Source organism: Nannobrachium achirus (assembly GCF_963921795.1).
Source record: "Nannobrachium achirus genome assembly, chromosome: 15".
NCBI lineage: Eukaryota > Metazoa > Chordata > Actinopteri > Myctophiformes > Myctophidae > Nannobrachium > Nannobrachium achirus.
Window position 1 is genome coordinate 16,769,983 of NC_137822.1, and position 11,457 is coordinate 16,781,439.

The window sequence follows — 11,457 nt, forward strand, 5'->3', positions numbered from 1 at the left end:
TACAAACTCACAGTGCCGCACTGCGAGCTTGTAGATCTCCTATTTTTTAAAAGTCGTGAAAATGTGTGCAAATCTTTGAATATAAATTTTCCTTCTGGGGGGTCCCTGGAACTAAATACTTTGAGATGGAGTCCGTGGCCAAATAGCCTACAAATCATTTTGGGGGTCCTTCACGTGAATACGTTTGAGCACCACTGACATAGAAACATTTTTTAAATATTCAACACAAATTTTCAAGATTTTTCAAAAATAGCAGATCTACAAGCTTGCAGCACGGTGCCGCGCTGTGAGCTTGTATATCTGCTATTTTTCAATAGTTAAAGCCCAAAATAATGTACAAATGGGTTACCCCACCACCCCCCTATGAATAACATTCATGGGGGGCCCGCAGTGAATCCTTGTACCCAGGGCCCAGAATTTGGAGCGACACCCCTGTCTGCCTTGGTAGGCCTGAGGAGATCCACAACAAAACAATAGTTCACATGACAATGGGTTCGCTTGTAGTTCCCAAGTTTCAAATGGCAACTGTTTTTATATAAGCTGTCAGATTTCTAGGCATGCAGTTTAACACACATTGAGTGTGTGTGTGTGTGTGTGTGTGTGTGTGTGTGTGTGTGTGTGTGTGTGTGTGTGTGTGTGTGTGTGTGTGTGTGTGTGTGTGAGAGAGAGAGAGAGAGAGAGAGAGAGAGGACGACAATGCACTGGGCTGGGAAGTGGGAAGGTAGGCTAGTAGTATTGTATAGGCTACCATTGAATTCAGTGAGAAGAATATGAAATATGATGCATGTCATAATGGTCTGTCTTGTCTCTGGACAAAGGTTACATTGTATGTATATTCTATACAAGACACTATCAAGGAAAACACGACCAAGGACCAAGCCGATGTCCCAATAATTGTAGGCTATGTCAGATAACAGACCGGACAGACAGACAACCCAACCAGACGATGCAAACGAGTTGCCCGATAGTTTGGGACATATCAACAGGGACTGTAAATCAACTTTTCCTTTAGGCCATAGGCCTACTATTATAGGCCCTGTAGCTTAGTACGAGTTAACTTACGTGAAGACAAAGAATAAAGTAGTTGATGTGATGAGGAGACTGGCCGCTGTAGAGACTGGAATGAAGGCGCCGGTCCGGGTTTCAATCTCTCAACGCCGCTGCTGGGCATCCTGTCGCTTTCCACGTATCATCAGTATTTCGTTCTACCGAAGAGCAACAACGAGAGATGTGGTAATAAGTGGCCCGTCCGCGTGTATTTCGCCTCCCTTCGTCTTCCACAGATCAAACGAAAACGTAGGCATATTATATCCAAAAGAAGGCAGAACAAACTGCACCGCTTCACTCCTGTATCCTTCTGTTCTCTTCCTATCCGATGATGATGATGATGATGATGATGATGATGCAGCCACCGGCCGGCGAAGCAGCGTCAACACTGACTGTAGCTGATCTGACTGTATCATTCTGTATCCTTGTGGAAGGTGGAGCTTTGTATGACGCGGTACAGTATATGCTGAATCCCTGAGAAGCACCCAGCTGCAGACTTGCGGATCCCGTGAGGGGCGTGGCATTTGCCTGCTGGGTGAGGGGCGGGCATTTGCCTGCTGGGTGAGCGGAAGTGTTTTTTTGTTTTTTTTTTGCCTGTGCGCGCTCTACTCCTAAACATGCTTGGTAATCTGCTAGACGCTGCAGAGCGAGCTGTGGGGGCGTGGCCTATGCAGATATGAGCGAGCTGTGCGTTATTTTTTTGCCTTGTATAGCCTACAAGTTGTGATGGTATTTGTTGCCTTGTTTGTTTTTTCAAACGTTGTAATGTAATTAATACAAATCATCAGTATCTTTGACTCTCAATAATAATGTTAAAACTGATCATATTCGTGGTCGTTTGCATTAGTAGCCTACTGTGGATTATGTGTGTTAAATACATATATTACAGAATTTTAATCCCAAGTAACGTTTTCATTATCGTCGGTTTACAGTGGATATTATAGCATGTAATCTGTTGAATAACTTTTTCAAGGGTTACTTTTTCAAAACATGTAGGTTAGGCGGCCTACCAAATATGAGGAAAATAAGTTGGCCTCAACAGTAGGCCTACAGTCATATTAGCCTACTGTGTATTCTTTCGAAGTGCAGTGTGGCGATGTCACCAGTAGGTGGAGGAAGTTCATAAGGGTGGAATAGTTCATTATAGGCCTAGTAGACACTTCGAGTCTCTCGAAGACAAACTGAAAAGGACAGACCTTTTCTTTGACGATGGCTAGCTAGCCAGATTGGTAGACACTATAGACATCATTCACAGCACAGGGTAGGCCTATGCCAGTGTTTCTCAAACTTTACATTTCAAGGTCTCCCCTTAATTAACCCTGACAGTGAACAAATGGAACCAACTTCATTTGGTTCCATTTGTAGGCCTACATTGTCAGAGTTACAGACTTAATTAAGAAAGACCCCCATAAAGAGAAGGAACCTTCCCTGGAATCCACTTTGAGAACCACTGGGTTATAGCCTACTCTCTCTCTCTCTCTCTCTCTCTCTCTCTCTCTCTCTCTCTCTCTCTCTCTCTCTCTCTCTCTCTCTCTCTCTCGCCTACTTTGCAGATATAGGCCTAAATTATAATAGAGTAGACTATTATAAAACATATCCCGCCGAACTCAGATTAGGTCGTTTATTCAAGGGCAGAAGGGTACAATCCGAGAAAAAAGACTGGCCGAAAAGAGAGAGGTCGGACACAGCCACTCAGCCAGGAGTGTAAACCAAACGCGTCATTCCAGAAAGGCGTGATTCCTTCGGACTGTGTGACTGCACACGCAGTCAATGGTCTCACATGGTATCACAAACTGATCTGACTCTGACAGACACAACAACGGAGGTGCGTCCCAGAGTAGCCTAGAGTGCAACAGGCAGCACGACGACAACATGCATGATGCATCTGATATGTCACGTTATAATTAATTGGTGAGTTAAAACCCGTTAAAACCTGCTAGCATTTTTGACGTTATTATGACCATTTAGAAACGTATAGGCTATAACTGTTACATAGCGTCAGGTCTACATATATAGGCCTATTTCTAGATTTGTCAACTGTTTAGATTAGCCTATGACACTCAATTTTTTTTAAACTAGGCTTTTTAGTCCATTATTAGGCCTATATATAAATATGTTCTCCGTTTTTTATATGTAGCTAGCCAGCTAATGTGAGGATAAAAGATTAGGTATAGAGCCTACAGGTAGCCTAATTTAATGTAATGTAGGCTATTACTATTTAATTTCACTTTTTTATTTTACTATTAGGCCTATTTATTTATTTATTAATGATACTTTCTGTATATTTTTACAATGCGTCTGACAGGGCTTAACATTGTCTCTGAGGACCTGTTTAGCCATGAATGGAAAAGGCTGCCAGCTCCTGGTGTCTCCCTGTGGCGTGCCCCCATCACTGTGTATGATGACAGGGCACCAGTCCCCATCCATCAGGATGCCTGTGCACGGCGGCGCGTCTCTCCAAAGGGCCGACCTTAGCTCTTCCACAGATATGGATAGAGCCAGAGGAGGCGTCATCCACTCCCCTGCCTCTGCAGGGAGACAGCTGGGTGGGAATGCTGCTGTCTTCCCTGCACTGAGCCTCCGTAGGCAGCTGTTGAGTACAGGGAAACAGACATATTTGTCAAGCGCTTCACCTTGCCAACAACATCCGTCTGCTCTTCAGCCTCCCTCCAACACACTGACAACTGCCATTCAGACAAGACTGCAGGGCTTCTCTGAGAGTTTCAAAGGTAATGCTTCAGTCATCAAAGACACTTAAAAACAAAGTTGGGTGTCAAGCCAGGTGTAACCCTAATCAACAGAGCAGTATTTCATTACTCAACCAACCTGGCGTAGGCCTATACAGTACATATAAGATGTAAAACAATTTCAGAACAGATGTACCCGCTCACAACACATTGTGAGCTTGTATGTCTGCACTTGCAGCTTGTAGATGTGAGCTACAAGCTCCTGTTACCAACTTGTAGATCTATTACTTCCTCTTGTTGTACAGCATAGTGTACATTTTTCTATATACTGTACCTGTAGGGCCTACTGTAGGTACTAGGTACCCCCCCCCTTTTTTATTATGCCTTTGTAATTGATGTTATGCTTTTTCTGCTTTTGAAATTGCTGTTATCCTAGGTAAAGTACTATGTTGTATCCTTCTGTCTTTCAATGTTATATGAGATACTTAAAGTGGTTCCTGTGTAAATAAGCCGCAAGGCTTTCTAGGATCTCCTTTTAGTTGACCTTGTACTAGTGATTTGTGCTGTCATGAAACTGTACCTTTCTCTATTGCAAACTGCTAATAAACTCTTCAATCAATCAAAAACTATGCTGACTTAAGGCTCTAACAGAGTCCAGAGTGAAGAGCTATTCACTTCACCGCGTTGTAGTTTCCTAGCTGTCACCTAGGCTTTGTTATGTATTTTTAGGTGATGGCTAGAAAACTACACCGCGGTGAAGCGAATAGCTCTTCACCCTAGACTCTGATAGAGGCTTTACATGCACATCTTCATACTTCACTTCCTCTCAATGTGGCCCTCCCATGCCTACAGTCTCCTCCCTAAACTGCTTGTCCTCTTATTTATAGATAATTAACCAAGCATAAAGTTTGTCCCTACATTTTCAACAGAGGAGAAGCAGAAAGAGGAGAAAAGCTCATTAGTGATTAACAGAGCAGAAAGCTTCTCTGGTCTGCCCAGATCTGTACGGTGAATTCAGCAGTCTGCAAGCCTCTGGTGAACCACACAAACAGGGGCGTCACACCAAATTCTGGGCCCTGGGTACAAGGATCCACTGCGGGCCCCCCATGAATGTTAACTATTGAAAAATAGCAGATATACAAGCTCACAGCGCGGCACCGAGTGCCGCGCTGCAAGCTTGTAGATCTGCTATTTTTGAAAAATTGTATAAAATGTGTGCAAGAAACCCATGTTTCCATGTGTCAGTGATGCTCAAACTTTTTGATGTGAAGGATTCCCCCAAAATGATATGAATTTGGCCACGGACCCCCATCTCAAAATATTTAGTTCCAGGGACCCATCCGGAAGCAAAATTTGAGTTACAAATGTTCGCTTAAAAATACATATTCAAAGATTTGCACACATTTTCACGACTTTTCAAAAATAGCAGATCTACAAGCTCGCAGCGCGGCACTCGTTGCCGCGCTGTGAGCTTGTATATCTGCTATTTTTCAATAGCTAAATTTACTAGGGCCCCTCCACCTTGGGCCCTAGTAACATTTGTGGTTTGGTTTGTATTATGGCATGCCCCCTTGTCAGGTCATTGTTATGTAACCAGAGTTGTGTGAATCTCAAAATATGTACCGGTAAGTGCTCATTTGCCAACAATAACATCTTAGTCTGTTCCCAGTTTGAGACCTTGACAAAATATGGAGCTAGTGATAATTCGGTCAAGAAATATTAATATTTATACACTTATTTAAATGACTAATATTGTTTAAACTAATCTTCTATGTCATCAGATTTAGCTGAATGGTTAGATCATTGGCAGTGGGAATTAATAGGCAACAGTGTGTCAGTTTGTTTGGAAAAATACAATCCTCAGTGTTTTTAAAAGCAAATTTAAATTTTGTCACGGTACTGGTGTGTTACAGTTCTTTTGTTTTTTAACTCATCAAAACTGGGAAAGCATCCTGTGTCATTTTAGATTATTTTATACTTCAAAAATAGCATATACGCAAGCTCATAGCGCGTCACTTCGTGCAAATATTTGACTATTTTTAACTAAAATCTTTGCTTCTGGGCGTCCCAGGAACAACTTATCTTGAGATGGTGGTCGGTGACGGTTAGCCTTGTAAACCAGACTCCTTGAATCAGAAGGCAGGAGGAGTCTAGTTTACTAGGCTAGGTGACGGTGGCCAAATACATCATTTTGGGGGTCCTTGACATGAAAAAGTATGAGAACCATTGATATAGCAATATACGTTTTTGGATTCTGGATTTAGAGGGCATTCGTAGAATCGGCCTCATGTCTTAACGGGGTAAAGCAGTTTCCGTCACCACCACTACAAATAGCCTGGTATTTATGTAACGGAGGTGATCCAAACCTCCCCACCCCGTGTGAAAGTCCAATATCTTAACCATCACTCCAAAGGCATATCCCTATGGAACGAGGGCAGATACTAGACTTTTGAGGCTTCAGGCTGGGGCTGCGACTCTCTCCGCCACACTCACCCCCCTTTGACCTCCTCCTACGGGGAAGCCTGAATCCGTGTCACGGCACCAATGTAACGGAGGTGATCCGAACCTCCCCACCCGGCTTCGAACCCGGGTCTCCCGCGTGAGAGTCCAATATCTTAACCATCACTCCAAAGGGATATCCCTATGGAACGAGAGCAGATACTAGACTTTTGAGGCTTCAGGCTGGGGCTGCGACTCTCTCCGCCACATTTATATGACTGTAGATCTGGTCATTCATACTACTCTGCCTAAACCGTCATGTGAAAGATGAGTTAGTTAATCTGAAAATCTGAAAACCTTTTACCTTTGTGGTCCAACAGGTAATTTCCCTCCAGGGCCTTCCATGAAGGTGTTTGGCCAGCCAGCCAGTGCTAATTTAAGGGTTTCCTGTAGTCCCATGGTTGTCCAGAGTATGGGTCCAGCATCACAGGGACCTGGCCAACATTTTACATCAGGTCCGCCGGCAACGCACGCCACCGTACATCCACAAGGTGTTCCTCTACCACACACTGATGCCAGGTGGGTAAGACTTAAGGATGATTTATTCTCAACCAAGTATAAATCAGGCATTATCTTTTGTGATAATAACCATGCACACTCCATCTGCAGTGTATTTGATGTGGTCATTAAACACTGCAACTGCCTGTATTTCAGATCCTTGATGTCCAGAGAATCTCTAGCATCCACTACCCTCAGTATAGCTGAAACACAGTCCATGTTGAGCGGCAGACAGGACTGGACCTATGGCTATCGCATCCTTCCTCCTCTAGGGCCACCCCAAAGCTACACCCAGGCCAGTGAGGGCGGAGAACATTTCAGCTTTTCCCCAGGCACTGCCATGTCTGGTACAACCGTGTCAGGCGGCACCAGCAACTCCGCCTCCCTGCCTTCCTACCTCTTTACGGGCGATTCTGGTAGCCCCAAACAATCGTCGCGTTCCAAGAAGCGAGCCCTCTCCTCGTCCCCTTTATCAGATGTCATGGGCATTGATTTCAACTCCATCATACGCACCTCACCTACCTCGCTGGTGGCTTACATCAACGGCTCCCGGAGCTCTCCGGCCTCGCACTCCACCAGCTCGCCTGTGCAACCCGAGGTCTACGGTCACTTCCTGGGTGTGAGGGGCCGTTGTATTCCCCAGGCCAACGCCCGCAGCCTCCCAGGGTCTCTGATGGCCCTGCCACCGCTGACAGAGGCCCAGTCTGGGGCAGAGTGTGACCGCATGCAGAGGCTGGAGGAAGGTGGCGCTCTGGAGAGCCAGATGGCTAACATGGTGGTGGAACATCAGCGTCTCCCAGTGGAAGGGGTAATGGTGGTGCAGCGCCCGGAGCCTACCAACAACCTGCAGCCCTTGCTACAGTTACAACCGGCACTGTCAACGGTTATACGATCATCACCTCCTCCCCCCCAGGGCCCGCCGCCGCCCTACCACGCCCACCAAAACCTTTACTTCAACAGGCATCACAGACAGAAGCAGACCCCGTCCCATAACCCTCTGTCCCATGTTCTCAGACATGGGGTCAGCGTCTTGCCCCAAATTCCAATGCTGGAGGAAGAGGAAGGAGAGCTGGAGGACTATGGAGGGCATGGCTGTAGATGGTTGGACTGCAGTGCTGTCTGTGACCAAAAGGAGGAGTTGGTAAGGCACATAGAAAAGGTTCATGTTGACCAGCGCAAAGGTGAGGAGTTCACATGCTTCTGGGCAGGGTGCCCACGCAGATTCAAGCCTTTCAACGCGCGGTACAAGCTTCTCATCCACATGAGGGTCCATTCAGGAGAGAAACCCAACAAGTGCACGGTACCCGTCATTATACATGCCCTTTGCTGTGTCTTTTCATGCATTTATCTTACACACAATGTGTATACTTTCTATAGACCATAGTAGAGAGATTCATGAAGACCTGAGTGCAGTTTTCAGTGTTTTCTTTTTACAAAAACAGCCTTTGAGCCTCTGCTGCGCAACAGCAAAACAAATATATATATATTGTGTGTATTGTGTGTGTGTGTGTGTGTGTGTGTGTGTGTGTGTGTGTGTGTGTGTGTGTGTGTGTGTGTGTGTGTGTGTGGATGTCTGGCCTGGCCTGAACAACAGCGCCCCTCCCTTAACATGTGTGGTCACAAAAGGTACTGTAGGCTACATACAGACACGCATACAGACAGACAGACAGACAGACAGACAGACAGACAGACCCACACACACGGCCACGTATAGGAGCGTTGTGACCACCGCTCAAAAAAGGTATGTCCCAAAGGTGGCTACAGTTTGTGTTCACTGCATCTATCACCCACTGATAAACCAGGGGAATGACAAAAAATCGAACCCAGTTTGAAGTGAGTGGTGGATTTGAGCAGTTCATTTCATTACGTTATACCCTGTGTGTGTGTGTGTGTGTGTGTGTGTGTGTGTGTGTGTGTGTGTGTGTGTGTGTGCGTGCGTGCGTGCGTGCGTGCGTGCGTGCGTGCGTGCGTGCGTGCGTGCACGTGCGTGCGTGCGTGCACGTGCGTGCGGCTGGGCTGCTCAACAGTGGCACTTGGTCACCCAGTGGTATTGCAGCTCATGCTACAGACAAAGTTAATAGTTACATACAAACATACAGACGCAGTCACGCATAGGAGACGGTGTGCAACCGCTCAAATACAAGCCAGTTCTCCTCCTCCCACCAGCACCTCCCCCAGACTCCCAATCCCTTGTCAAAACATGTCACACATGCTCACATTTTCAGTTTAGCCAAGTTACGATGTAGTTAGTTTAAATGTTCTACCTAATTACTGTATATTGGTTGTTTCACTCATGGATACAGATCGCTTTAATGGCCGTTCAGCTGAAGTGCCGTGCAGAAGTCATTGTGTGCTGGGGGCACGGTGGCGCAGTGGTTAGCGCTTCGCCTCACAGCTAGAAGGTCCTGGGTTCGTTTCCCGCCGGGGGACGCTGTGGGCGCTGGCGGCGTGTTCCTCCTCCGCGTCATCAGCGCCCACACCCTAGGTGGGGTTGGCGATAGGGCCTTTCTGTGTGGAGTTTGCATGTTCTCCCCGTGTCTCCTAGGGTTGATACCCTCACAAAAACATGCACGTAATCCTGGTCTCAATAATGCCTCCCCCTGGCCAGCCGGGGCGCCTGATGGAGGGGAAAGGAACTGGTTGGAATAACGTGTTCCTTCCACGCGCTACGTCCAAACCAGGGAAATCTCCACTGTCGGGTGAAAAGAAGCAACTTGGACTCCTCATGCATAGAAGGAAGCATGAGGTCAGTCCGTTGCCTCCCCAGGTTGGCAGAGGGAGAGCAGAGCCCAGGATTACATAGGCATTTGGCACTGGGTGAAAAAATGGGTTACAAAATTGTGGGATAAAAATTATAAAAAAAAAAAAAAGAAGTCATCGTGTGCTGGAAAAGCTGCCATAACACTGTAATGGAGTATGTGAGAGGGGGCGAACAGATTCTAAAGAGCGAGGGTGCCAGGGTGTTTCGACAGATCTGGCAGGAGCTTGGGGAGGCTGAAGCTTAGAACCAGGAAAGATTTTGACAACATGCTTTAGAAGTGGTCAGGGGGTAGGCAACAACAACATAGATAACCTGTGTGTGTGTGTGTGTGTGTGTGTGTGCGTGCGCGCAATTTTGTACAGGGTTATTGTCTTCATAAGGCGCACCACACAATTCAACTTAAAAGTTAAAATGTAAATATGGCTTGTCCTAAATATGGGCTAATTAGTGGAACTGTGAAACTGACATGGCAGTTAACTAAATGATGTAGTTATTAAATCAGCACAAATGCAGACTAGCACTTCAGATCTGGCAGGGCCCCAGTTGGTTTCCCGTCTCTCCGAGGACCATCCAGCTGCCCCTGGCCCTGTCAGCAGGAGAGTGTCTGCCAGGTCATCCTCTGACAAACTTGGCCCTTGTTCTGGGAAGGTGATGCCCCCTAGACTGGCGTTACTCTGGTCTGGTTCTGTAGCCAAACGCTTTCAGTTAAATTAATCGAAAGCGGTTTATTAATGGGCCTGCCTCTGGTGTGTTTTGGGATTTATTTGTCTGGGAAGGTGATTCACCAGGCAACAAATTATTACCAATATTTATATATGTATAAAGTAGTTGTTATTATTAATATTGGTGATATAAATTTGGCCTATACGGTAGGTCGTTTGTGAGGTACCACACAATATCATATAGAGATGATGTGCACATCCCAACCAAATGGGTTCATATGCATGGTAAAGAAGTAATCCTTAGAATTGAAATTGCCTTGTTGGTGAGTGGACGGTGTCCATATATTCATATATATCCCTATATTTGAAGGCTGCATTGTGGCCTGAAATATCTCTACAGTATTTAGACGGTGGGCGTCATAAATGTAACATACCAAAATTTTAGAGAACTTTAAATTAGGTTGCCAGGCCGGAAAATAGCCTGAAAATCTATATGTGAAGGCCTGAACATAGTTACAAAAAGAAGGCATCTAGTACAGGGGTTTCAAAGTGGGTGACGGGGCACCCTGGGGTGCTGTGATACCAGTCCAGGAGTGCCGCGAGATAATTTTATAATATTTGGAATTCATCAATATCACTACATCAATATCACTTCACTATGTTAGTAAAACAGACCTGATTTGCTCTGTACTTGAGTTATTTTTCTATCTACGACAACTCTCTTCACCAAAAATAGCAGATCTACAAGCTCACAAGCTATTTTTGGTGAACCTTCCCCCCAGAATAGGCATGCTGGGGTTCAAGTGGTTAAATGTCAAGTATAACGTTATTTTCAGTCAGTTCTGCTGGAAACAGATTTTTCTCCAATATGATGTAAGATTCTAAAAATGAACAGTGTAACTCAGGGGTGCCGTGATGAAAAGGTTATTTACAGGGGTGCCCTGAGTCAAAAAAGTTTGAAAACCCAAATGATATCCACACTCTGAAAAGTAAGCCCCCAAGATCGGTGTGACACAAACCGATGTTAATAAATGTATGAAATATGGGGAGTTTACAGTCCTGATCGTTTTGTACCCTTGAGTATTGTTAGTTTTCTATTCAAATAAAGTTGCTGAATGCCCATCTAAAGTGAACTGATGATCTCAGAATATACAAATTACGTTTAGGTGAAAGAGAGCACTCTTTCTGTTCCTTGAGCCGACTGGGAACACATTTTATTCTTAGATGTGTAAGACCAACCATTCTTCATTTGCCAGTCAAATATTAACCACACTCACACTCTACAGGCGACCTTTTGTACCAA

The 11,457-nt window shown here is 45.4% G+C and overlaps 1 protein-coding gene and 1 pseudogene across 2 annotated transcripts in view; one reads left to right on the top strand and one right to left on the bottom strand.

Annotated features, from left to right (window-relative positions):
• The window catches only part of LOC308299640 (palmitoyltransferase ZDHHC8-like), a 64,471-nt pseudogene extending 63,008 nt beyond the window's left edge, over positions 1-1,463 (bottom strand). Inside the window, exons 1-2 of the transcript XR_013963376.1 lie at positions 1,338-1,463; positions 1,063-1,148 (exon numbers count right to left, since the gene is read on the bottom strand). The product of XR_013963376.1 is annotated as a palmitoyltransferase ZDHHC8-like (transcript). The remainder of the gene's footprint in view (positions 1-1,062; positions 1,149-1,337) is intronic.
• A 1,922-nt stretch (positions 1,464-3,385) lies between these two features.
• Positions 3,386-11,457, top strand: part of glis3 (GLIS family zinc finger 3) — a gene marked incomplete at both ends in the record, with an annotated part of 23,009 nt that continues 14,937 nt past the window's right edge. Inside the window, 3 exons of the mRNA XM_080743433.1 lie at positions 3,386-3,776; positions 6,554-6,752; positions 6,888-8,031. Of these exons, the coding sequence (XP_080599559.1) occupies positions 3,386-3,776; positions 6,554-6,752; positions 6,888-8,031 (1,734 nt within the window). The remainder of the gene's footprint in view (positions 3,777-6,553; positions 6,753-6,887; positions 8,032-11,457) is intronic.